At 53.5% G+C, this 22,557-nt stretch overlaps 1 protein-coding gene across 3 annotated transcripts; it reads right to left on the bottom strand.

Annotated features, from left to right (window-relative positions):
* Nucleotides 1-308: 308 nt before the first annotated feature.
* On the bottom strand, nt 309-21,643 carry LOC116953556 (alpha/beta hydrolase domain-containing protein 17B). Of its 3 annotated transcripts, none has more exons than XM_032973861.2 (4): nt 21,603-21,643; nt 19,356-19,836; nt 5,904-6,083; nt 309-5,504 (listed from the first exon to the last, which is right to left on the bottom strand). In XM_032973861.2, the coding sequence occupies exons 2-4, from the start codon at nt 19,820-19,822 to the stop codon at nt 5,285-5,287; spliced, it is 867 nt and encodes a 288-aa protein (XP_032829752.1). In that variant the 5' UTR covers nt 19,823-19,836; nt 21,603-21,643; the 3' UTR covers nt 309-5,284. The 3 variants fall into 3 exon arrangements, with proteins under 3 accessions (XP_032829752.1, XP_032829750.1, XP_032829751.1); XM_032973859.2 differs by lacking the exon at nt 21,603-21,643 and adding an exon at nt 21,371-21,591; XM_032973860.2 differs by lacking the exon at nt 21,603-21,643 and adding an exon at nt 21,207-21,364.
* Nucleotides 21,644-22,557: the final 914 nt, after the last annotated feature.

The raw sequence follows: 22,557 nt of genomic DNA, 5'->3' as shown, positions 1-22,557 counted from the left end.
GAAAAAAAATAAAATTAAACACTTGCGTTTTTTTTCACGTGCAGGGACAGATGTGTGACAGAGTAGGCGTGTCGCCAGTGCATTTGCTGTGTTTCTTGCATTCTCCAGAGCGGCACAGGCAGTGTCGCATCGGAGTTGGCGCGGGCTCGCCACGGGCTCGCCGTGGCTAGCTGGGCGCCGTGTTTCTCTTCGCTGGAATCTAACGCCGGGGCCGATCGTTCAATGGCCTCCTCGGGCACACGCACCGCGACCCCCAACCATACACGCAGCAGCAGCAGCAGCAACAAACGACAACCACCACCAAGACGCATGCGTAAGGATTTGTTTAAAACGGGGAAAAAAACGATAACGCTTAACGAAATAATTATTTCGCAGGCATTGTTCTGCGCAACATTTAATCAGCAACTACATTTTTCTTTTGTACAAAAATATGACATCAGTTTTAAAATATAATGTTGCTTTTGTTATTCGGTGAGACTGTTTGGTGTGTGTGTGTGTGGTGTGTATGTGGCCAGGCACAAGCGCCGTGGTGATGTCACCGCCACTTTAAGTGGCCAACGGCAGTTGTTGTTGTTGTGTGTAGTAGTAGTAGTCGTCGACGCAAAGGGGGGGGGGGGGGGGGGTGAGGTCACACAAACACACACGCAAGCAGGCACACACCGCGGGGCGACTTCAGTCTGGACGGTTTCGAATTGGCGAGCAGGGACCGAGGAGGCGCCCCGCGGCGGCGAGCGGGCCCCCGCTTTGCCGCCCCACGACTTCATTCATCCCGGCACCGCCATTTCACCAAGCCAGCGGCCACTTGCGAACGGCTCCGCCAAACGACATTTTTAACCGCCGTCGATGGGAGCATCCACAGACGCACTGGTCGGGTGCTAGAGACCGGGGGGGGGGGGGGGGGCGGGTGGGGGGATATTTTCGCTGGATCATTTTGCGCGCACGCTCGAGTCACCTCCGTCGCCGCAAGGAAGGGCCCTTTGCAGTGATAGAAGCGACCAAGGTGTGTGTGTGTGTGTGCGTCGAGGCGCACGTGCGCGTGTGTGTGGAGCGGTGGTGCAACGGTTAGGGCGGCTGCGCTAGGAACCCGGCGACCAGAGTTCCATTCACGCTCACGGCCACCAACACCGGTGACAATTATCTGAACCGGGCCTGGGCCTCCCCTAGGTCGAATCATCCTCAAATGAGTGCCTGGCGCGATGTGAAGATCACCACTGGGGAGACAAAGGCGGCCGGGTCTGATGCTGGCCACCCACCCCCCTCATGTGCCGTGCCGGCCTTCATAGGTTCTCGCTAACAGCATATAGGTGAGGGATCTTTGTCGTTATTGTGTGTGTGTCGGTGTGGTTACCCACCAAACGTACGGATGAAAATCCTAACCGGCTCTAGGCCGAGGCCGACAGGGAAGGGTGTTGATGCCGCTGCTTGGACAAGGCTCTCAGTGTGGGACATCTCTCAGGGTGGGACATCTCTCAGCGTACGACATCTCTCAGCGTACGACATCCCTCAGCGTGGGACATCTCACAAGATCTGCCGAAGACAGAGCCCTGTGGCCGCCGGATGACCCAGTCTCACGGCCAGGCCTCGGATCGAGGGAGGGTCGAAAAGAAATGGGTTCGGCCGTGAGTGAGGAAGAGCTTCTAAAGTCCTGGTTCGAGACGCTACTGTGCTGCGAGAGAAATAGATTTGCGCTAAATCCTACGTAACATTTCACGAAATCCTTTCACCTCGGCGCGTCACGAATAAACCCTGCAAACGAATTCGGCCTCTGCGCCCCACAGTAAAAGGAATGCCCATTTATACTTAACGACGATCTGTAACGAGCGCTTCAACCGCCTACAGCGGCTCAGAACCAGTTGCCACCGTCGCTCAGTTTGAGAGAAACCGTCACTGGGAATCCATAAAAAAAAAGTAGGAGGATCCAAAACCAAAATGTATCTGTGCAAGTCGAGCCTCGATCATCACCAAAGTCTTAACGAAATTGTTCATTTTCAACGGGGAGATCTATTAAAAATTGTTCCTCTTCAACGGGGAGAAGCCGTGCGATGGTGGCGTTAGTCGCCTTCCCGATCATAACCGTCTGCGATTGGACAGAAACGCATCCGCGTCACGTGCAGCTTACTTTGAGTGCACCCGTGGTCACCGATTCAGAAATGCATTTACACAACAAATAATCAACAAGATTACATTATTCTCGTGAGCATGATACATTTTTTTTTCCGGCCAATCTTTCTGTCCTATCGAAATTTCCCACGTTCACTAAAACAACGTCGCTCGTGAAGACTAAACGAGTTGCCATGAGGCAACTTACATCAAGTCTTAAAATTATCTGTCCGAGATGCAAAAAGAAAATCCGTTTTGTCCAACGATCGTACAAATCACTATATAAACGTGCGTCCTAGCCAAGTAATTGGTAAATGTCACCAATGACTTTTCCCCAGGTGTGTTTAAGAAACGTTGGTGCTGCTCATTATTAAAAAACCGTTCGCTCCAAGTAATGCTGATGCAGACATAGCACCACGCGTTTTGTCAATTGACTAAAAATGACGTAGAAGTATCATTCAGGCGATTTGAGCAGTGTCCGAAAACGCCCTCTTAAAAGTTCGCGGGCACTCCGCAAACGGAATGCCGTGGGCGCCCAGGGAACACGTCAGCCCCAAAAAAACATTCGCGCCCCCCCCCCCCCCCCCCCCAGGAATCCACACGCAATTACATTCGCACTTGATTGACCCGCAAAGTATCCACGCAGGAAATCCACACGCCGAGTCCCGTTCCGGAGGCGTCCTGCTAAGTTTCACAGTCGGCGGCGACGTCGCCGCTCATTTTGTTTGCCAAAGCGAGTTAAATTGCCAAATTATTTGGAGTGCGAGACGCCGGCACGCGCAATGGACGAGGCTTTTTCGAACGCCGCAACGGGTTGGGGGGTGGGGGGTGGGTGCCCTGTGTGTGGTCTGCTGCGGAGCAAACGGCGCCGAGTGTTTTTCGACGCGGTTTTAACCGGGGAAGCGCGGCTGCGCGGCTCGAAACCGCAAATCTCCCAGCACAAACGAGCGGCGAAAGCTGCGCGAGCGGCGGGCCACGCCAATGCGCCGCCGTCATTGCGGCCGAGAGGTCGCTCTCGATCGGCTGCTAAAACAAAAAAAATATATCTTTGGAATTCCAACGCTGTAAAAAAAAAAAACCCCTCAAAATCCGCGTCGTCTCAATCGTCTCGTTGCACGTGATTGTTACGTCACATGCAAGACAAAAGCCAAGCCTGTTGCATGCAAGCACATCTGTGTGTGTGAGCGCACGTGTGCTGTGGTGACGTTACCGCCACTTGGTGGCAGGTGCTGCTGTTATTGTTGTTGGGTTTGTGTTGTCCGTGCAAATACACACTGGGTGTGAAAATCAAAAACAGCACCACGCACACCAGAATCAAATTCAAACAAACACGCAACAAATAATTTCAAGATTACCATCATCCTTCCAGCCATGCGTACATCACCCTGTTGTCACCAACACCCCCCCCCCCACCATCCTTATGGGGGCCATCACTACAAAAATGTACAACAGCATCACCACACACGCGGTCTGTCCACCCCAAACCGAGAGCCAACGCTCAGTCCCCCATTGCGAGCTCACGTGTCCCGTCTCGTAAATAATCCAGCAACGCAGCCTCATCTTACAAAGCAAAGCTTCAAAAACAGCCACAAGACTCAAATCTCCACCTACACACACACACAAAATATATACGTTTGCGTCCGCACGAGACTATTCAAGAACACCCGTGTTAGTGTCGTCAGCCGGCAAGGGGATGCTCTGCTGGCACTCGTCGTCGGCTGTGCCTCACCGTTTGAATCCCGACGGTGACAAAAGGACGCGTTTACCCGTTCCCAACGAACCGTACTGACAAGTCACGACGGCTTGTTAAATTCTAATGGCCCCCGGTCCCGCGCAAGGCAAGCACGCACGCGCGGTTTCGTTTCTCGCGATCAGGTGGGTGGAGAGGGGTCCGGGTGGGGGTGGAGGGCAATTGGAAACGGTTAGTTACTACGGCCATCGATTAAACCGGGGATTTTATTGCCCTCGCCACCCCATTGTTGTTGTTGTTGTTGTTGTCGTCGTCGTTGCGCGTCGAGGAATCTAAACGATGAACGCCGCCGCCCGACGCCGAGCGGCGGCGTCTCTGCCGAAGCCCAAGACGCCATCGAAGCTCGCCGCAGAATCCACGCACGCACACAAGGGGCGGAGGGGCGCATGCGCGGGCGCAGGGGCACACACGCAGTCTCGCGGTGCCGAAACCCCAGGCCTCGCTTGCCCGCCCGCCTGTCCGCCAAGAGAGAGAGAGAGAGTCGAATCGCCGTTCTGCTCAAAACCAGTTTTGTGCGGTGGAAATTCTACATTCCTATGCCGAGGGCCGGTGTCTGCACAGGATGACAGTGTTATCAAACGGCGCAAGAAGACAACTGGCCGAGTCGACCCCCCCCCCCGTCCCCCCTGGAGCAACTGTGCGTTGATGACCACACGGGACGATAACGTAACGCCCACGCTTCGAAAAATATATATTCACAGATGCAGTACTTGATAACGGCCGATGAGTGCAATGGTCTCCCCACTCAAACGGGCACGGGGCAGCGCTCGTTTACGTGGACATTCCACGTTACCATTGCCGAGGCCAGTCATTCCACAGGTATTATGACAGTAATAATAATAAACGGTGCTAATAAAACCGAAGAGCCTGGGTCTGACTACAGAAAACAAATTACTCAAAGTAGTTTCATCCCTTCCGTCTCTCGCTCTATCTCTCCGTCACCCCTTTTTTCCATTGCCAAATCAAAGCCGCGCCAGGGTGGGCCTCTCACAGTATGGAAATGTTTTCTGACCGCCTTTTGGCCAAGCCGAGCCAGAATCAAAACCGTGCCACGCCGCTGGCCTCGCGACAAGATGTGCGAATCTAGCTCGGGGCCCAGCAGGGCCGGGGGGGGGGGGGGAGCCGACGATGCTTCCGCCGTGTGCGACGTCAGTTCGGTGACACCATGCGGACGCAGCGTCACCGCGTCATCTACACGCGGCTTTCGTTCATCTGGTCTTATTATCTCAGTGGCGCGGCTCGGCTTTCGCCGTGCTGGCTCAGAATGAGCCCCAGAGAGAGGAGATCGGATGCACCAGCGGGGAGGGGGGAAGGGAAAGGGGGAAAGAAATAAAACGAAAAAAAAAACCGCATCCGTCTCTCCCTGCCAGCCGGCGCTCTTCCAACCGCCAACTGGCATCAGGGCCCGCGGCTCCGGCGGCAGGCGGGGAGCGGCTAGGCGCCGGTGATCTCGCTGGACACGAAGTACCGCAGGCGCTCCAGGTACTGTCCGTAGAGCTCCACGTCGTTGTGGCCGGCGCCCTCCACCCAGAGCGGCTCGACGGGACGCTGGCAGCGCTCGTACATGGCCAGGCCGTGCGAGAAGTCGATCACCTCGTCCTCCGTGCCGTGGATCACCAGCACCGGCGACGTCACCTTCGACATCTTGTCAATGCTGCCAGAGGTCACCCGGGGAGGTGTGGGGTAGACGGAGGGTGACAGGGGACAAAGGTTAAAAGAGTCGGCGGCGCGCAATGAGCTTCGCTTGTCTGTCGCTCATTGCGGGTCGGTCCGATTTCTGTTGTGCGGTCTCGAGTGAGGATTCATTACGATCGCAAGGAACCAGGGACCGTTGGGTACTTTCCCGTGGGCTGGTGGGCGGGCGGGCGGGCGAGCGAGAGAATGGGCGAGCGACAGAATGGGCGAGCGAGCGAGAGGCTGGACAGGTGGGAGGGCGAGTAAGTGGGTGAGCGAGCGAGTGAGCTAGAGAGAATGGGCGAGCGAGCGAGCGAGCGAGCGAGCGAGAGACTGGAGAGGTGTGAGTGAGGGACAGATCGAGCGGGCGGGCGGGCACCTGGGGAATACGTCGAAGCAGTGCGTCTTCTTGGTGTCGGGGAAGGCGACGCGCATGCCCGACATGAGCGGCGAGTGCAGCACAACGGCGGCGCACTCGTAGCGCGACGCCAGGTCCACCGTGGGCACCGTGCCGATGCTCTGCCCGTACAGGATCACGTTCTCCGGGCTGATGCCGTACCTGCACGCAGCGGGCATCCGGGCAGCGGCACAGAGACAGCGACCAGGGTAAAAGGTCGCTCCCCGCGTAGCCTTTAACGGACCGCCGGGGCGAGTGCCGCGGGCGAAGCGGCTATGAAGGCCGGCGCGGCGCACCAGGGGGTGGGCGGCCAGCACGGCGCCGGGCCGTTTTAATCTCCCCAACGCCGATGTGTTTTAAGCGCCTTGTACCGGATCCTCATTTAAAACCCACGCGTGCGAGGGCAGCGACACCCTAGCCCACACAAATGTAACAGATGGTAATGCCTGCACGTTGCTGTACCGCCTCCACCTGGCGAGCCAGGGTATGGCACCTGCATGGCCACGGGCAGGGAGTTTCACGACATTTGCGCGATCCGCCAACCATCGCGGCCTTCACAGTGCTGGACTAGTGCCGTGCGGCGCCACCATAGCTCCGTCACCTCGCTGGATGTGCACTCGAGCGTGCTTTCTCCTTTGGCATCCGGCCATCATCATCCTCTTGCTCGGGATCGCATCATCTAACTGAAGCATTTGTTAGATCTGCTGTAAATAAATAGATACAATGCAATAACTTTCCCTCCAGCGGTGGAGGCAGGCAGAGGAGACGGGGGGGGGGGGGAGGGTTCGAGTCCGCAGGAAGCTTACAGACAAAGCGCTGCGGCGAGAAACAAATCCTTGCCGGGGCCGTACCGAGAACAGCACTGCACAGCTTGGATCTCGATTCTAACAGCTGTGGAAACGCCGCCGTAGCAGCAGCAGGTCAGCAGCAGGTCAGCAACAGATCAGCAGCAGCAGATCAACAGCAGAAGTTCAGCAGCAGAAGCAGATCAGCAGCAGCAGATCAGCAGATCAGCAGCAGCAGCTCAACAGCAGCAGCTCAGCAGCATAAGCAGATGCTCAGCAGCATAAGCAGATAAGCAGCAGCAGCAGCAGCAGATCAACAACAGCAGATCAACAGCAGCAGCTCAGCAGCATAAGCAGATAAGCAGCAGCAGCAGCAGATCAGCAGCAGAAGTTCAGCAGAAGCAGATCAGCAGCAGCAGATCAACAGCAGCAGATCAGCAGCAGCAGATCAGCAGCAGCAGATCAGCAGCAGCAGATCAGCAGCAGCAGATCAGCAGCAGCAGATCAGCAGCAGCAGATCAGCAGCAGCAGCAGATCAGCAGCAGCAGCAGATCAGCAGCAGCAGATCAGCAGCAGCAGCAGCCGTTGAGCAGGTTCCACGGTTTCCTTGGTACCCTAAGCAGGCAGCTTGCCGCCGTGGCAGTCGGCTGCGAGGGAGGGTCAGAGGCCGTGCGCCCAGCAACATGCACCTGCGGGGTCGCGCGCGCGCGTGCGTGACATCACCAGGGCTGCCAAGAGGCTTTTGGACGCCCGGGGCAAGGTGCCAGATTAGGCCTCCTAACCGAGAGCCCCCCCCCCCCCCTCTGCAATATCTGTGGCCCATGATAACTGCCCCAATAGCCCCTACCCCCGCCCCCTCCACAAACCCGCCACCACCCCCAACCCCATCTCAACAGCCCTATGCGTCACCAGCACTTGAACCAGAGCGCCAATCGATGAGTCAAGTGTTTGTCGCTCGGCCGAAGACAGCGAGCGCGGTCGGAAGGTTTCCGAGTTCGCACCCTGGTTGTGGTGGTTCGCTAGGCCCATCAGCACTCCGTGGGCTGATAAAACAAACAAAAAACGAGCGCTGCTTTTTTGATGCGGAAGCCAACGGCGGTTTGTCCTCGCGGACAGACTCGCCCAGACCATTAAAAAAACGTGGAATCTCCACCACTTTGGGCTGTATTTACGGGAGGCGAGCGAACCGCCGCCTTCCACGTTCCTTTCGAGGAGCAAATTTATTTTGCTCGGACGTTTCACTCGCTGGCAAGCGGAGAGCGCGTTAGGCGACAACGCCTCCGACGCTCGAGTGTCAGCCCCGTGGGTGGGGGTGGGGAGGGGGGGAGCGGTTCAAGTGCTCTCGAGTTGCCTTCGGTCAATACAACACGGCGGCTCTTCTGGCACGCGCGGCGCCAGCGTTAACACGAGGGCGTCGAGGTGGCCGTACGGCTCCCGAGGTCAGGGGCTGCCGAGTCCGGGTTTGACTCCGGGTTTACAAGCCGCCCAGCCGCGACTGAAGCTGGTTTCTCAGGTGTAGCGGGGATGAGAGGTCTCGGCCCGGCCACCACTCGCTTACACGCAAGACTTTGCACGCCCGCGTAGAGACGGCCCGACTGGGGTAGAGGCCAAAGGCTCGCACAGAGACCCACAGACCCGCACAGAGACCCAAAGATAGACCGAGTCGCGATCAAATGACGGTTCTCCAGTGCATTAAGTAGATGGCCTCAGCCCCAGTCGCCAACGACTGCACGGAAGAACACCCATCACATTACGTTTGTCCGGCATTTAATTTTGATCAATTCCAGCTCTAAGAACGAAATATATGAGTGTGGCTGTCACGTGGCAAATATTACTGTGGGTGTGAAACAAATGAAATTTGGTGATACTGTACTGGCAGTGGTGCACAAGCACAAATAATATGAATTAAAAAAATAAACACATTAGTGAACATCACTGCGGCCTTAAAGGGAGAGGTGTATGGCCTATGGGTGGGGATTGAACCCTATTACTGTGTAGATCTTAAACCATTACAAATGTATTTTAGCAGGTAAGCTCCACTGAGCTTTATAGCTTTTTTTTCAAAAGCGACCTAGCCACAAATGATAGCTTATCATCATGTTGAAATGTATAGCAGCCAACTACTCTAAAACACATGTTTCCAAATATGGGGGGAAAAACCGGAGGACCCAGAGAAAAATCCACACGACCACGAGGAGAGAAAGAAAGGGCAAACTCCAAATATACAGGCGTCGGGTGTTGGGATGGAACCCATGACCTCCTGCATACCTGGCGAGGGAGTTAACATCTCACAACCGGGGCACCCCAGATGTCACTCCAAAAGGGATCTCAGAAGTAATTCTGCGATATCCGCTTCTTCGGGGCCATTTCCCCTATAACGCGGAGGGGGCTGCAGGCACTCTCCGCGAGACGTCCTCGTGAATCGTTCGTCCCGTGACACGACACGGACAGCACAAACGGGATAAGATTGCCTAAAAAATTTAATTAGCAAAATACAATTTTCAAAAGGGTATTTTGAGTTGCGTTCAATTGACACCACTTGCTACTGTCTGTACGATTTTCGGAGCGCAAATTGTATTCGGGTGTTGACAAAACACGGCGATTAATGCCGCCGCCTATGGCAACGTCGCTCGCCGGTTAAACATTAACGGGGTTTAATTTCAGCGCCTTTATTGCGTGGACAGTAAAAGCAGGGCCGGCTCACATTTTCCAAGCGCCCGCCATTGACTCTCCCCCCCACCACCACCACCACCCCCCAGCGTTTCCCGTGAGCTGCAAGGCTTTAGGCAGGGCCGACTCGGCGATTGAAAACCAACGTCCCAACGACGACGGGAGGAGCGGTGACCCAGCGTTAAACATCTCACGCCCGCGCGAGACTCAGTCATCAGGAGCGGGGTGAGGGAGGTGGAAATTGCACGCCACCCCCCATGTTTTTTTTGTGCTCTCGAGTCCACGATCAACGTCAGCCGGTTTTCTCTGGGCTGAGGTCCTAATGCCAACGCAGCCAATTTCTTGAGAACTGCATTTTTTTTTTAGTGTTCAGTTTGTCGTCCTTCTGCCGCACCTCCGGTTAGCACGGTTGGCTACGCAAGGGGTGAAAGTAGTGCAGCATACATTCGTCAACGTGCCACCACTTCTCCCCGCCCACTTCAGAGAGACGGACACAGCTAGAGTGCACTATCGATTTCAATCCAAGTTGGAAAGCTACGCAAGGCGAAGAGTCATCTCGGGCGGCTGTAAATATTTAACTATAACCACGGTATCTTGCAGCTTTGCTGCTATTCAGACACGTAAACCCGCAAACCTCTGGGTCCAAAGTTTACCGCTTGGAGGAGAAATTCCAGTGAGCCCCTCCGACCTCGACTTTGACGCCTTCGGCCCGACGGGCGAGCGTCGCAAAACCTCGCTCAGAGGTGGCCAAGGGGGTCAGAGACGCCGAGCTGCCGCCGCCGCCGCCGCCGCCGAGCGCCCGAGTTCCGAGTCCAGGTCTCCGCCGCTGCCCGTGGTCGAACCGCACTCTCGCGTGCAGAAGGCCGAACGTCCCAGCCCGTTTATCAATGGCTGCACCAAAAAATTCCGGCACGCTAAGTGCGGCTCTGCGCTTCACTTTGATCAATTGCAGCTCTTTTGAGAATGAAAAAATACCAGTTTGGCCGTCTCGCGACGAGTGTTATCCCCCGTAGCAGCAGGGTGTGTGGGAAAGTGCAGCCCCCCCCCTACTTCGCCCCTTGAGTGCATCTCAAATGAATTGTTGCACTGTACTTCTGCGCTCCGGGCGGGGGGGGGGTCAGCGTACAGGGATGTGCCCTGCCTCAAGCTGGATGAGACAAAGTTCCTCGTGCTCTCTGTTGACAAACACTCCTTTGGGTTCCTTTGTCATTGTCCAAAAAAGGTTTAAATTAGACACTTCCTAAACGCAGGATTTAAACAATGAGGCTCAGAGGTCACGGCGGCCGAGTTGGCACCGCGAGTATCCTGGGTTCGAATCCGTGCGCGGTTAAACCGGATTCTCAAGTGCAACGAGTGGATGATGATCTCAGCCCATAGGCTCTCACATTGAGAACCAGAGACTCGCATTGATACCCACAGGATTTACACAGAGACCGTAGACTTACGCAGACTCGCGTGCTGGAAAATAAGCCGCGAGACTTATAAAGAAAGCTAAAGACTTTGCGCAGAGAGCCATACTAGATTCGACAGAGTTGCGATTAAAGCAGGGTTCTTAAGTGTGGCGGAGTTGATGATATTGGCGCGGTCGCCGATGACTGCATACGGGAAAACAACAACAAACAAATCCCTCCAGTTGAACTTGGTTCCGTACTTCATTTGGCTAAATTGCAGCTCTGAGAATGACAAACCACATCAGTTTGACCATCACGTGACAGGGTTTCAGCGGGCCGCCGTCCACCGCGACAGGGTGCTCCGCCAGAGATCCGCACGACCGGGATACCAACGTGGGGGGAGGGGGGTGGGAAAGACAATCGTAACCCTCGCCCCAACTCACAATAGAAAAAAAGATATCTGGTAAGATCATGTTTTGGGCAATGGTCCCTTTGGTGCAGTGGTGCTTAACCTTTACTGAAGCCTTGTACCCATTTGGTTCTCAATCGTTAAAAAAAAAAATTAAACTGTTAAGAAAAACATAGGGTTTGATGAAACAAAGTATTTGTGCTTACGTGTCCGTGCTGAATTTGTGTTTCGACGATTTACCTTCGAAAAAAAATCTGCCCCTGTCTCGCACCCCCGGAAAGGGCATCTCGCACCCCCAGGGTGTGCACGCTGCACACCAAGTTAAGAGCCACTGCTTTAGTGAGACAACAAGCTGGCAAGCCAGTCTTGATAAGGGAGCTTGAGAGAGCCTCCGATTTGATGGGAGATTTCAACCACACGGAGAAATACGCGGGCGGAAAAACGCACGCAAACGCACAAATGCCGTGGAAAAACGTGTCCCTCAACGCCCGCGGGTCTAAATGCGTCCGCATCTCGAGGTGCCGTGCGCAAACAGTGGACAATTATTTTATAGACGGGCAGTAAGTCCATTGGCCTCTGCGCGGAGTCTATGGGTCTCTGTGCGAGTCTAGCGGTTAGGATTATCGAGTCATTACGATAAAAGACAAAGTAGATTTATACGGCGTCTAAATGCGTCCGCGTCTTGTGACACTGTGTGGAGGAACGGAGTGGGTGGGGGGGGGTTGTTTTTATTTTTTAGGGAGAAAGAGGCAGTCAGTCATGGGCAGGGCTAACAAGGAAGGCATTGAGCCTCGCCTTATACGTGTTAGGTTATTCACTAACCACACTGCTACGCAGCGTTATGTAGAGAAAAAAAAACACTTCCAAAATATAAACTCTTGTTTTCTGAAGTATTCTGCACGATCTTGAAATTGGCTTGGGGGGGTTGCAATGTAATTTTCTTGGAAAACACGTGAAGCGCCTAAGAATAGCGGAAGATGCGGCACGCAATGTTTCTTGGGCGCAGCGTGGCACGCGAGATGGAAAGTGCGCAAAGAAGCCGGCCGGGGGTGCGTGCTTGGAATGACACGGACAGACCACACGAGGACGGCATTAATTAGACAACGCGCGCACGCTAAGAGACATTTGTGTTTGACCGCAGAAAAGTGGGCTCGGGTTGGACAGGGTGTGAGAGAAGAGACGATGGCGACGGTGGCGACCATGGGTAGTTGTTTGACCGTACTTCACCAAACTCGTCAGCGTGGGTTGGGGACGAGAACAGATTGTGTCTTGTCGACGACCAAATTGGTATCGGTGTCCCAGATCCAGAGGTCTCAAAGCCTCTGTACCCTGGCAAGGAAGTGCTCCGTTGAGGAGAGTCGGATGATGATGTTGAAGCATCATTGAGCTGGCGACAATGCTCACCCCCCTTTCCTCCCAAACAACAAAGCTATCTTCCTCCAAGCCATTGTCAAATCCACTGCTGGATGAACATGTGTACCTCAGACAAATACTACTGAAGGTGGACCAAGATCAAATTAATGAGTGATTTTGGAAGTCACAGGCTTTTGCTGTTTTGTATGTACGCATGTTGAACTTCTTTCCCAACGTACGCAGCCAACCGTACTAATCGGAGGTGTATTCGGCCTGCGGGCAGGTGGCTTCCAACCCCTGGCATCGGTACATTTCTTCCTGTGGCGTGTTGTAGAGAGATAAGAAACTGATATCGCGAAGACCAACAAATGTTACAAAAGTCCATCTCGCTTCTTTAGCCCTTCCACGTCGCTGCCTGTGAGCCGGTGGACTGCCCTGGTGCTCACCGTTCCACCTGTGAGCCGGTGAACCTGTCCTGGTGCCCACCATTCCAGCTGTGAGCCGGTGAACCTGTCCTGGTGCTCACCGTTCCACCTGTGAGCTGGTGAATCTGCTCTGGTGCCCACTGTTCCACCTGTGAGCTGGTGACCTGCCCTGGTGCCCACTGTTCCACCTGTGAGCTGGTGACCTGCCCTGGTGCCCATCTTTCCACCTGTGAGCTGGTGACCTGCCCTGGTGCCCACTGTTCCACCTGTGAGCCGGTGAACCTGTCCTGGTGCCCACCTTTCCACCTGTGAGCTGGTGACCTGCCCTGGTGCCCACCGTTCCACCTGTGAGCCGGTGAACCTGCTCTGGTGCCCACCTTTCCAGCTGTGAGCCGGTGAACCTGTCCTGGTGCCCACCGTTCCACCTGTGAGCTGGTGACCTGCCCTGGTGCCCATCTTTCCACCTGTGAGCTGGTGACCTGCCCTGGTGCCCACTGTTCCACCTGTGAGCCGGTGAACCTGTCCTGGTGCCCACCATTCCACCTGTGAGCTGGTGAACTTGTCCTGGTGCCCACCGTTCCACCTGTGAGCTGGTGACCTGCCCTGGTGCCCACTGTTCCACCTGTGAGCTGGTGAACCTGTCCTGGTGCCCACCATTCCACCTGTGAGCTGGTGACCTGCCCTGGTGCCCACCATTCCACCTGTGAGCTGGTGACCTGCCCTGGTGCCCACCTTTCCACCTGTGAGCTGGTGAACCTGCTCTGGTGCCCACCTTTCCACCTGTGAGCTGGTGACCTGCCCTGGTGCCCACCGTTCCACCTGTGAGCCGGTGAACCTGTCCTGGTGCCCACCATTCCACCTGTTAGCTGGTGACCTGCCCTGGTGCCCACTGTTCCACCTGTGAGCCGGTGAACCTGTCCTGGTGCCCACCGTTCCACCTGTGAGCTCGTGACCTGCCCTGGTGCCCACTGTTCCACCTGTGAGCTGGTGAACCTGTCCTGGTGCCCACCATTCCACTTGTGAGCTGGTGAACCTGTCCTGGTGCCCACCGTTCCACCTGTGAGCTGGTGACCTGCTCTGGTGCCCACCGTTTCACCTGTGAGCTGGTGATCTGCCCCGGTGCCCACTGTTCCACCTGTGAGCTGGTGAACCTGTCCTGGTGCCCACTGTTCCACCTGTGAGCTGGTGACCTGCCCTGGTGCCCACCTTTCCACCTGTGAGCTGGTGACCTGCCTTGGTGCCCACCTTTCCACCTGTGAGCCGGTGACCTGCCCTGGTGCCCACCGTTCCACCTGTGAGCTGGTGAACCTGTCCTGGTGCCCACCGTTCCACCTGTGAGCTGGTGACCTGCTCTGGTGCCCACCGTTTCACCTGTGAGCTGGTGATCTGCCCCGGTGCCCACTGTTCCACCTGTGAGCTGGTGAACCTGTCCTGGTGCCCACTGTTCCACCTGTGAGCTGGTGACCTGCCCTGGTGCCCACCTTTCCACCTGTGAGCTGGTGACCTGCCTTGGTGCCCACCTTTCCACCTGTGAGCCGGTGACCTGCCCTGGTGCCCACTGTTCCACCTGTGAGCTGGTGACCAGGTGACCAGGTCACCAGCTCACAGGTGGAACGGTGGGCACCAGTTTGTTATCTCGGTTCTGCAGTCACGGGTCGAACCGTCATCTTCCACTTGCATAGTAAATGATGATGAAGATGATGGTGATGATAAAGATGATGAAGATGATCGCGTGGACCGGATAATCATCCCAACAGGAGAGGGTGCCGTCAAATCGTCTGCTCTCGGCCGGCTCGTCACGATTGATCTGTTCACGCTCCGTCGAGCCTGGGAACAACTGCTCCCTCCGCGTGTCAGTCATCAGATGGTGATAATGATTTGTTATCACTTCGGGACGTCGTGCGGCCGACGCAATTCTCCGTGGTCCACAGTTTACGGGGAAAAAAATGCCGTGGTGAAGGGGTGGGGGGGGGGGGAATTCGCCCGGTTGCGAAAAGGTCACAGTCACCGTTCCCACCCGTTCCGGCTCAACGCGTCTTGACAACGGCCAATTTGACCTTGTGTGCTTCACGTCCGCGTGCGTCATGGCGAGCCGCTGTAAAAGCCCGGCTCAGCTCGAAGCGCAAATTTGCATGCATCAGGTGGAGGACACAGAGAGCGCGCGAGGGGCGGAGGTAAGGGGGAGAGGTAAGGGGAGTGCAGTGGCGTAATGTGTTTTAAAAATGTGTTTATCACGGTTGCTGAGAAAAAGGCCAACAAGCGAAAATTCCTCAACGGAAAGCAGCCAACAATTACACGGCACTATCATTACAACCGCCATCGATAAAGAGAGTTCGTAGGCTTCTTGAATGGAGCAAGGTATCAAGAACTTGGGCAGAGAGAGAGACGATGGGAAGTGTTCTGAACTGCAGTTTTTGGTGGTTATACGCAGTACGGATGAGACGAAATATTCAGTCGACATTGGAGGAGGAATCAACGAGTCATCCCCTGTCCTATTTGCACTCCACTTCATAGCCCCGGCGTTTGCTACGGTGCAGGTGCATCGCCTGCACACTTTGATTGCTATGCCACTGCGTGGGAAGGACCTTCACCTAGCAGCCGATTACCACGATGCTGGAAAAGAAAGCATAACCGAAGAGTCGATGCATTACCCCACTTACAATTTGTGCTGTGTAATTGTTTCGTGGTGAGTGACAAAAGCTCAACCGCGCCATCGTCGCGCGTCTTTGTGAAAACTCTCGACATGGAACCTGACGGTGGACAGATAATGTCACAACCTCGACACACTATATATATATTTTTTACTAAACTTCCATATTGTTTTTACCAGGCAAGGCCCACTGAGCTATATAGCTCTCTTTCGGAAGCCACCTGGCCACAAATGATAGCTCAACAAAGTGACTTGTCATGTGGAGATTGATAGCAGCCAAATACTCTGAATGCACGTGGATCCAAAACGTGGAAGGAAAAACAGGATTCGGAGAAAAATCCACGCGACCATGGGGAGAACACGCAAACTCCAAATATACAGGCGTAAGGGTTGGGCTCGAACGCGCAATCTCTTGTGTACCAAGCGAGGTAGTTAACGTCTCGCCACCGTGGCGCAACACTGACGCTCGTGCAAAAAGTTCCCACAGGTGCTTTCCCTGCAATGGGTGGTGGGTGCTTCTGGGTTGAAGTTGTACTTCACGGCCACAGACAACCGAGTCTGGTTCAGCACCGGCTTGAAGGAAGCGGGTATGGAAACATGTGGCGACGACATACAAAGGTATGCATGTAAAAAGGTAACAAACAAAAAAAAGGCACGTACAGCCCTGCAATTTATTGCTGCCGGTTGAAGGGTTTGCAGTATCGGAAGCTCCAGAGAGCACCTCTAGAGGGGATGTTGGCCTACTCTTCCTTTTTGGCCAGGCGTCTCGGAAGAGGTGGGAGTCCCCAAACTTTACCCCCACGACAAACGGACTGCCAATCGGCTGTTGTGGCTTAAAATAAAAAATAAAACTTCTCCCATTGTTTCACATGCCGCGCCGGGAGATCCAAACGGCGACCACTGGATTGCAAGTCCGGTGTGCGTACCGTTATCCCAAGGTAGCATCCAGGTATGCGCGCGTAAGTACGTGCGTAAGTACGTGTATATTATGTCTGGCCAAAGTCCTTGCCTGTGAAAATGTACGATCTCTTGCGGGAGTTAGGGGTGTAAATGATGTGTCATTTCGTAATGTTTTTATAGCCCTTTGTTAATCCACTTCTGATGCAATTATGTCGCTTAAGCACCACACTGTAAAATTCTACTTGTGTCTCTCCATCAACATCAGTCGTGAGACAAAAAATTATCAAATTCTTCATGAATGCACCATCATGTAAGGGTTGCTTAAGCTTATTTTATCTTTTCTTTCCTTTGCCACGCAACATTGTCAATGAAAGGAGACAGATTAATATCAAACGCCATCATGCCAGCCTTTTTAAGACGATGACAAAGCATCCAATTGAGTAGTCCCTGTGAAATTTATGATCCAGTCACTACCGCTCACCGCTAATTTCAAGTACCTTGCGACTTTCAAGAATTATCTTAATCCCACAATTAGTGTGATTAAACAAAAAAAATCAAAAGAGCACAACAAAACTTAAGAATTGTGCGACTATTGTAAGGATTTTAAACCCCAAAAGGGTATATCCGGAATAAAAAATAATACATTTCCACGCGGCTCCTCTCCAGAATGTTCATCAAAACTCCCTCTGCCGAGTCGATGGAAAAACTCACAACAAACTTGTAATAACGATCCACATTCAACAGCGTGGCCATGGCATAACAATAAGCATCAGAGGGCAGTTGTTTAGCTTAGGGGAACCCCCAATGGCAGCTTGCGCCTGAGTGGTACAACAGGACTCAGCACTGGCCTGCGAGGGGGCATTAGTCTGAAAGTTGGCGGCGATGATTGCCGTGCGTAAACCCAATTTTCCAAACAAAATTACCTGCAAATGACTCGTATGTAATCCCCGCTGTGTAATTTGTGGGTGTTTTTTTTTAAGTTGGCAAATTTAGGCCATGACGCCGGCACACAATGGCCTCTTTTTGAATGACGTAACTGGGTATTTCAACGTCCACTACGAAGCAGACGGCGCATGTTTTTACGGTTACCACACTCGGTAGTAATAACCAGAATGGCCTTCCAGATAAAAAAAAACTGCTAATCTCTACAACAATCAACGAACGTGCTACAGCTGGGCCATTTAAAAAAAACTAAACAATGTTTTTCTATTTTACCAGGTAAGGGCCACTGAGTTACATAGCTTTTTTCCAGAAGCGACCTGGCCACAAATGATAGCTCAACGAAGTGGCTTATCACGTGGACATTTATAGCAGCCAAATACTGTAAACGCGTGTTCATTCTAAATGTGGACGGAAAAGCCGGAAGACCCTGAGAAAAAACCTACGAGTCTGGGGGGAGAGAGACGAAAACTCTAAATATACAGCAGGCGTCAGGGTCGGGATCGAAACCACGACCTCCTGTATACCAGGAGAGGTAGTTAATATCTCACCATCTCTTTCAAGGTCATAACACTCGGACACCGGGAAACAATTACACAGCAAAACCTACTTGCTGTGCCATCCCACGCACATCACAACATCGTTGTTCTCTAAGTTATGACCTCGGGTGTAACTTCACCTCAATGTGAGCAACAACAAAAAGGCCTTCATGCAACTAAAACCAGCATCGCCAACGTTATTCTAATGGCCGGCATCTGTCCGAAAAAGAGACTGCAGACCAATTCAGACCGTATTGGTCACCCCCGTGCCCTTATAAATCGCAACGTTCACGTAAAGGAGAAACACAATCAAAAGACAAAAAATTGTAAAATAAATTGCCCGTATTGAAACGGCTGTATGCCGACATGCACCTGAAAACTCAATTTCCCTGTACAAGAATACGGGCAAAACGTATGGGTTGACAAAATTGTATCCGTTTTATCGACCTTGGATGAATGATGGGAATAGTTGACACCCCAACTGGGAATTTCACTGCAGGATATTCCGTTTGTGAGTGAAGCGCTTCCGACAAATCCATCACTACCATGTGAACAATCACCAACACGACTACAACTATTGCCAGTATCACCACCCACATCATCACCAGAATAACCACCTCAACCAGGACTACCACAACCGTGACATCACCACTGCTACCACCACCAGCAACAAATGCAATCACAACCGCCACCATAACTATAATCACCATCAATCACCTTTGCTGATACCACTTTCCCATTAGCAGTCACTACCACCCTAACCACAATCATCATCAATCACCTCCACTGATACCACTTCCCCTACTACCAACACAGCCATCACCACTACCACCCTAACCACAACCACCCTAACCACAAACACCATCAATTAGCCCTGCTGGTACCACTTCCCATACTACCAACAGTCGTCACCATCACCTCCACAGATAACAACTTCCCCCCTAGTACCAACACAAACCACGACCACCACCACCGTAACCACCATCACCTCCACAGATACCAACTTCCCCCCTAGTACCAACACAAACCACGACCACCACCACCTCCACAGATACCAACTCCCCCACTAGTACCAACACAAACCACCACCACCTCCACAGATACCAACTTCCCCCCCCAGCACCAACACAAACCACGACCACCACCACCATCACAGATACCAACTTCCCCCACTAGTACCAACACAAACCACCACCACCGTAACCACCATCACCTCCACAGATACCAACTTCCCCCACTAGTACCAACACAAACCACCACCACCGTAACCACCATCACCTCCACAGATACCAACTTCCCCCACTAGTACCAACACAAACCACCACGACGACCACCACCAACCACCGTAACCACCACAACCCGCCAACACACACCTGGTGCGCAAAGCCTGCCACGCCGCCTCGATGTCGGCGTAGAGATTCTTCTCGGAGGGCCGCCCCGTGCTCGCGCCGTAGCCCGAGTAGTCGTACGAGAAGACGTTGCAGTTGATGCGCGTGCCGAGCCCCACGTAGAAGCTGCTCATCTGGCCCAGGTCCACGGCGTTGCCGTGCGAGAAGAGCAGTGTGTAGCGAGCGCTGGGCGCGCAGCGCACGAACATGCACGCAACGCGGTTCCCGCGGGCCGTGCGCGTCAGGGAGACCTCTACGGCGTCGAGCTCCCGCTGGGAGTACTGCCACTCGGCCTTCTCGGTGAGGTGCAGCGACCAGCGGGCAGCCGTCTCGTCAGCCACGAGGGCGTAGGTGGGCTCCGGCGGGAGGAAGGCGAGCTTGGCCGCGATGCGACTTGGGCACGGCGGGCAGCAGAAGAGGCAGCAGAGTTCGCTGAGCGAGAGGCCGTTCATGATGGTCGGGGGTCCTGGGGGTGGTGGTGGTGGTGGAGGGAGGGCACGTGAAGAGAGAGAGTGTGCGTGTGGTTGTGTGTGCGTGTGTGGTTGTGTGTGTACGTGTGGTTGTGTGTGTGTGGTGGTTGTGTGTGGTGGTTGTGTGTGTGGTTGTGTGCGTTGTCAGCGCTTGCCTCCAAAGTCCGCTAAGGGATATGCCACGGTGGATCGTTTGTTCGTGTGTCGCCGGTCGTTGGCGTGCGCGACTGTGTGTGGCGAGGTGTGTCCGCTTGTCTTTAGTGCGTGTCTGGGGTGTGTGTGTCTGTTGTCACCGTCTTGATGTGTGATGCCGGGTGTGCGCGTGTTACTGTGTGGTGTGTCACTGTCTTAATGTGCGTGTCATTGTCTTAATGTGTGTGTCACTGTCTTAATGTGTGTGGGTTGTATGTGTGGTGTGTCACTGTCTTAATGTGTGTCACTGTCTTAATGTGCGTGTCACTGTCTTAACGTGTGTGTCACTGTCTTAATGTGTCACTGTCTTAATGTGTGTGTCACTGTCTTAACGTGTGTGTCACTGTCTAACGTGTGTGTCACTGTCTTAATGTGTGTGTCACTGTCTTAATGTGTGTGTCACTGTCTTAATGTGTGTGTCACTGTCTTAATGTGTGTGTCACTATCTTAATGTGTGTGTCACTGTCTTAATGTGTGTATCACTGTCTTAATGTGTGTATCACTGTCTTAATGTGTGTGTCACTGTCTTAATGTGTGTAACTGTCTTAATGTGCGTGTCACTGTCTTAATGTGTGTGTCACTGTCTTAATGTGCGTGTCACTGTCTTAATGTGTCACTGTCTTAATGTGTGTGTCACTGTCTTAATGTGCGTGTCACTGTCTTAATGTGTGTGTCACTGTCTTAATGTGTGTGTCACTGTCTTAATGTGTGTCACTGTCTTAATGTGCGTGTCACTGTCTTAATGTGCGTGTCACTGTCTTAATGTGTGTGTCACTGTCTTAATGTGTGTCACTGTCTTAATGTGTGTCACTGTCTTAATGTGTGTGTCACTGTCTTAATGTGTGTGTCACTGTCTTAATGTGTGTGTCACTGTCTTAATGTGTGTTACTATCTTAATGTGTGTCACTGTCTTAATGTGTCACTGTCTTAATATGTGTCAGTCTTAATGTGTGTCGCTGTCTTAATGTGTGTGTCAGTCTTAATGTGTGTCACTGTCTTAATGTGTGTGTCACTATCTTAATGTGTGTCACTGTCTTAATGTGTGTGTCACTGTCTTAATGTGTGTGTCACTGTCTAACGTGTGTGGGTTGTATGTGTGGTGTGTCACTATACGTTTACAACCTGTATCGTTTAAAAAAAACGGCTTATGTAAGTACTAAGAATGCAAACTCACCGAATACCTATTGCTTACAGCAACCAAACAAAAATAAATCTACAACACCGCTAACATCAACACAATCCTATCGCGTGATCGCCATTGCCAGTGTAACAACGCGAAACATTTTAACCCTGTAAATACTTTCATTATTTCGCTCTCAAATTGACGGCCAAACTCACCGGGCAAACTCAGGCCGCAAGTTGTTCCCCAAACCACCAACCCACCCCCCTTTACCCACACGGCAGCTATTAATAACAACAATAACGACAACAACCGTTAAACAACTCACTAAACCGTTAACGTATCGCTCGTGATCGATTGACTAAGTTCGCCTTCTCATCCCATCCGCTGCGTCCTCGGTTCGCGAGGTCCTCTGCTACACGGAGCCCAGCAACCCACCCACCCACCTACCCAGCCAGCCACGCCGCTGTTGAGGCCGCCGGTAACCATCTTACGTGAGGTGATAGAGACGATAAATAACCCCCCCCCACAACCGCCCCCCACAATCGCCCCCCCCACACAATCGCCCCCCCCCCACACAATCGCCCCCCCCACACAATCGCCCCCCCCCACACAACCGCCAATCACCACACGTTGCGTCATGCTGTGACGTCATTCGAGAAGCTCGCCACTGGCAATGCGAGGGTTTATCAGCGCCCCCCCCTTACGAAGATGGCGGCGAGTTAAGTTACAATGTGGGTGACGTCACGCGGGTCCGGCGACGACGGGGGGTGGGGTACGCGATAACAAAAAAAGTCGCGTGACCGTGACGTCAGCGCGCGCGCGATGACGTCACGGTCGTAATCCGGAGGCGTGGTTTTTTTTGTCAAACGCGCGTGCGTCGTGACGTCATGACGTACGATCGCAAGCTTGTGGCCCAATGTGTCAAAGTGGCCTCATGTGGGTCACTGTGGCCTAATGATGTGGGTCACTGTGGCCTAATGTGGGTCACTGTGGCCTAATGTCCTAATGTGGTCACTGTGGCCTAATGTGGGTCACGGTGGCCTAATGTGGGTCACTGTGGCCTAATGTCCTAATGTGGTCACCGCCACCTACTGTGGGTCACTGCGGCCTGTGATCACTGTGGCCTCATGTGGCTTAATGTTTCAGTTTCATTTATTTGGTATAGCCCTGTGAGCCATTTGTGGTGTCGCAGCAGCGAAGCCGCTCCGTCGGAGCCGTGGCCGCGACGCCGCCACCTCCGAGCGATGGGGCCGACGCTGCTCCTGCCTCACCACCCCCCACATGAACACACACACCCACCCACCCACATAGAGCCCCCACATAGAGCCCCCACATGAACACACCCACATAGAGCCCTCACATGAACACACACACCCACATAGAGCCCTCACATGAACACACC

The sequence above is a fragment of the Petromyzon marinus genome, chromosome 52 (assembly GCF_048934315.1).
Source record: "Petromyzon marinus isolate PM22_M1 ecotype Great Lakes invasive population chromosome 52, UKy_Petmar_22M1.pri1.0, whole genome shotgun sequence".
NCBI classification, from domain to species: domain Eukaryota; kingdom Metazoa; phylum Chordata; class Hyperoartia; order Petromyzontiformes; family Petromyzontidae; genus Petromyzon; species Petromyzon marinus.
Note: the sequence above shows the minus strand (reverse complement) of the source record. Positions and strands in the feature narration are given on the sequence as shown.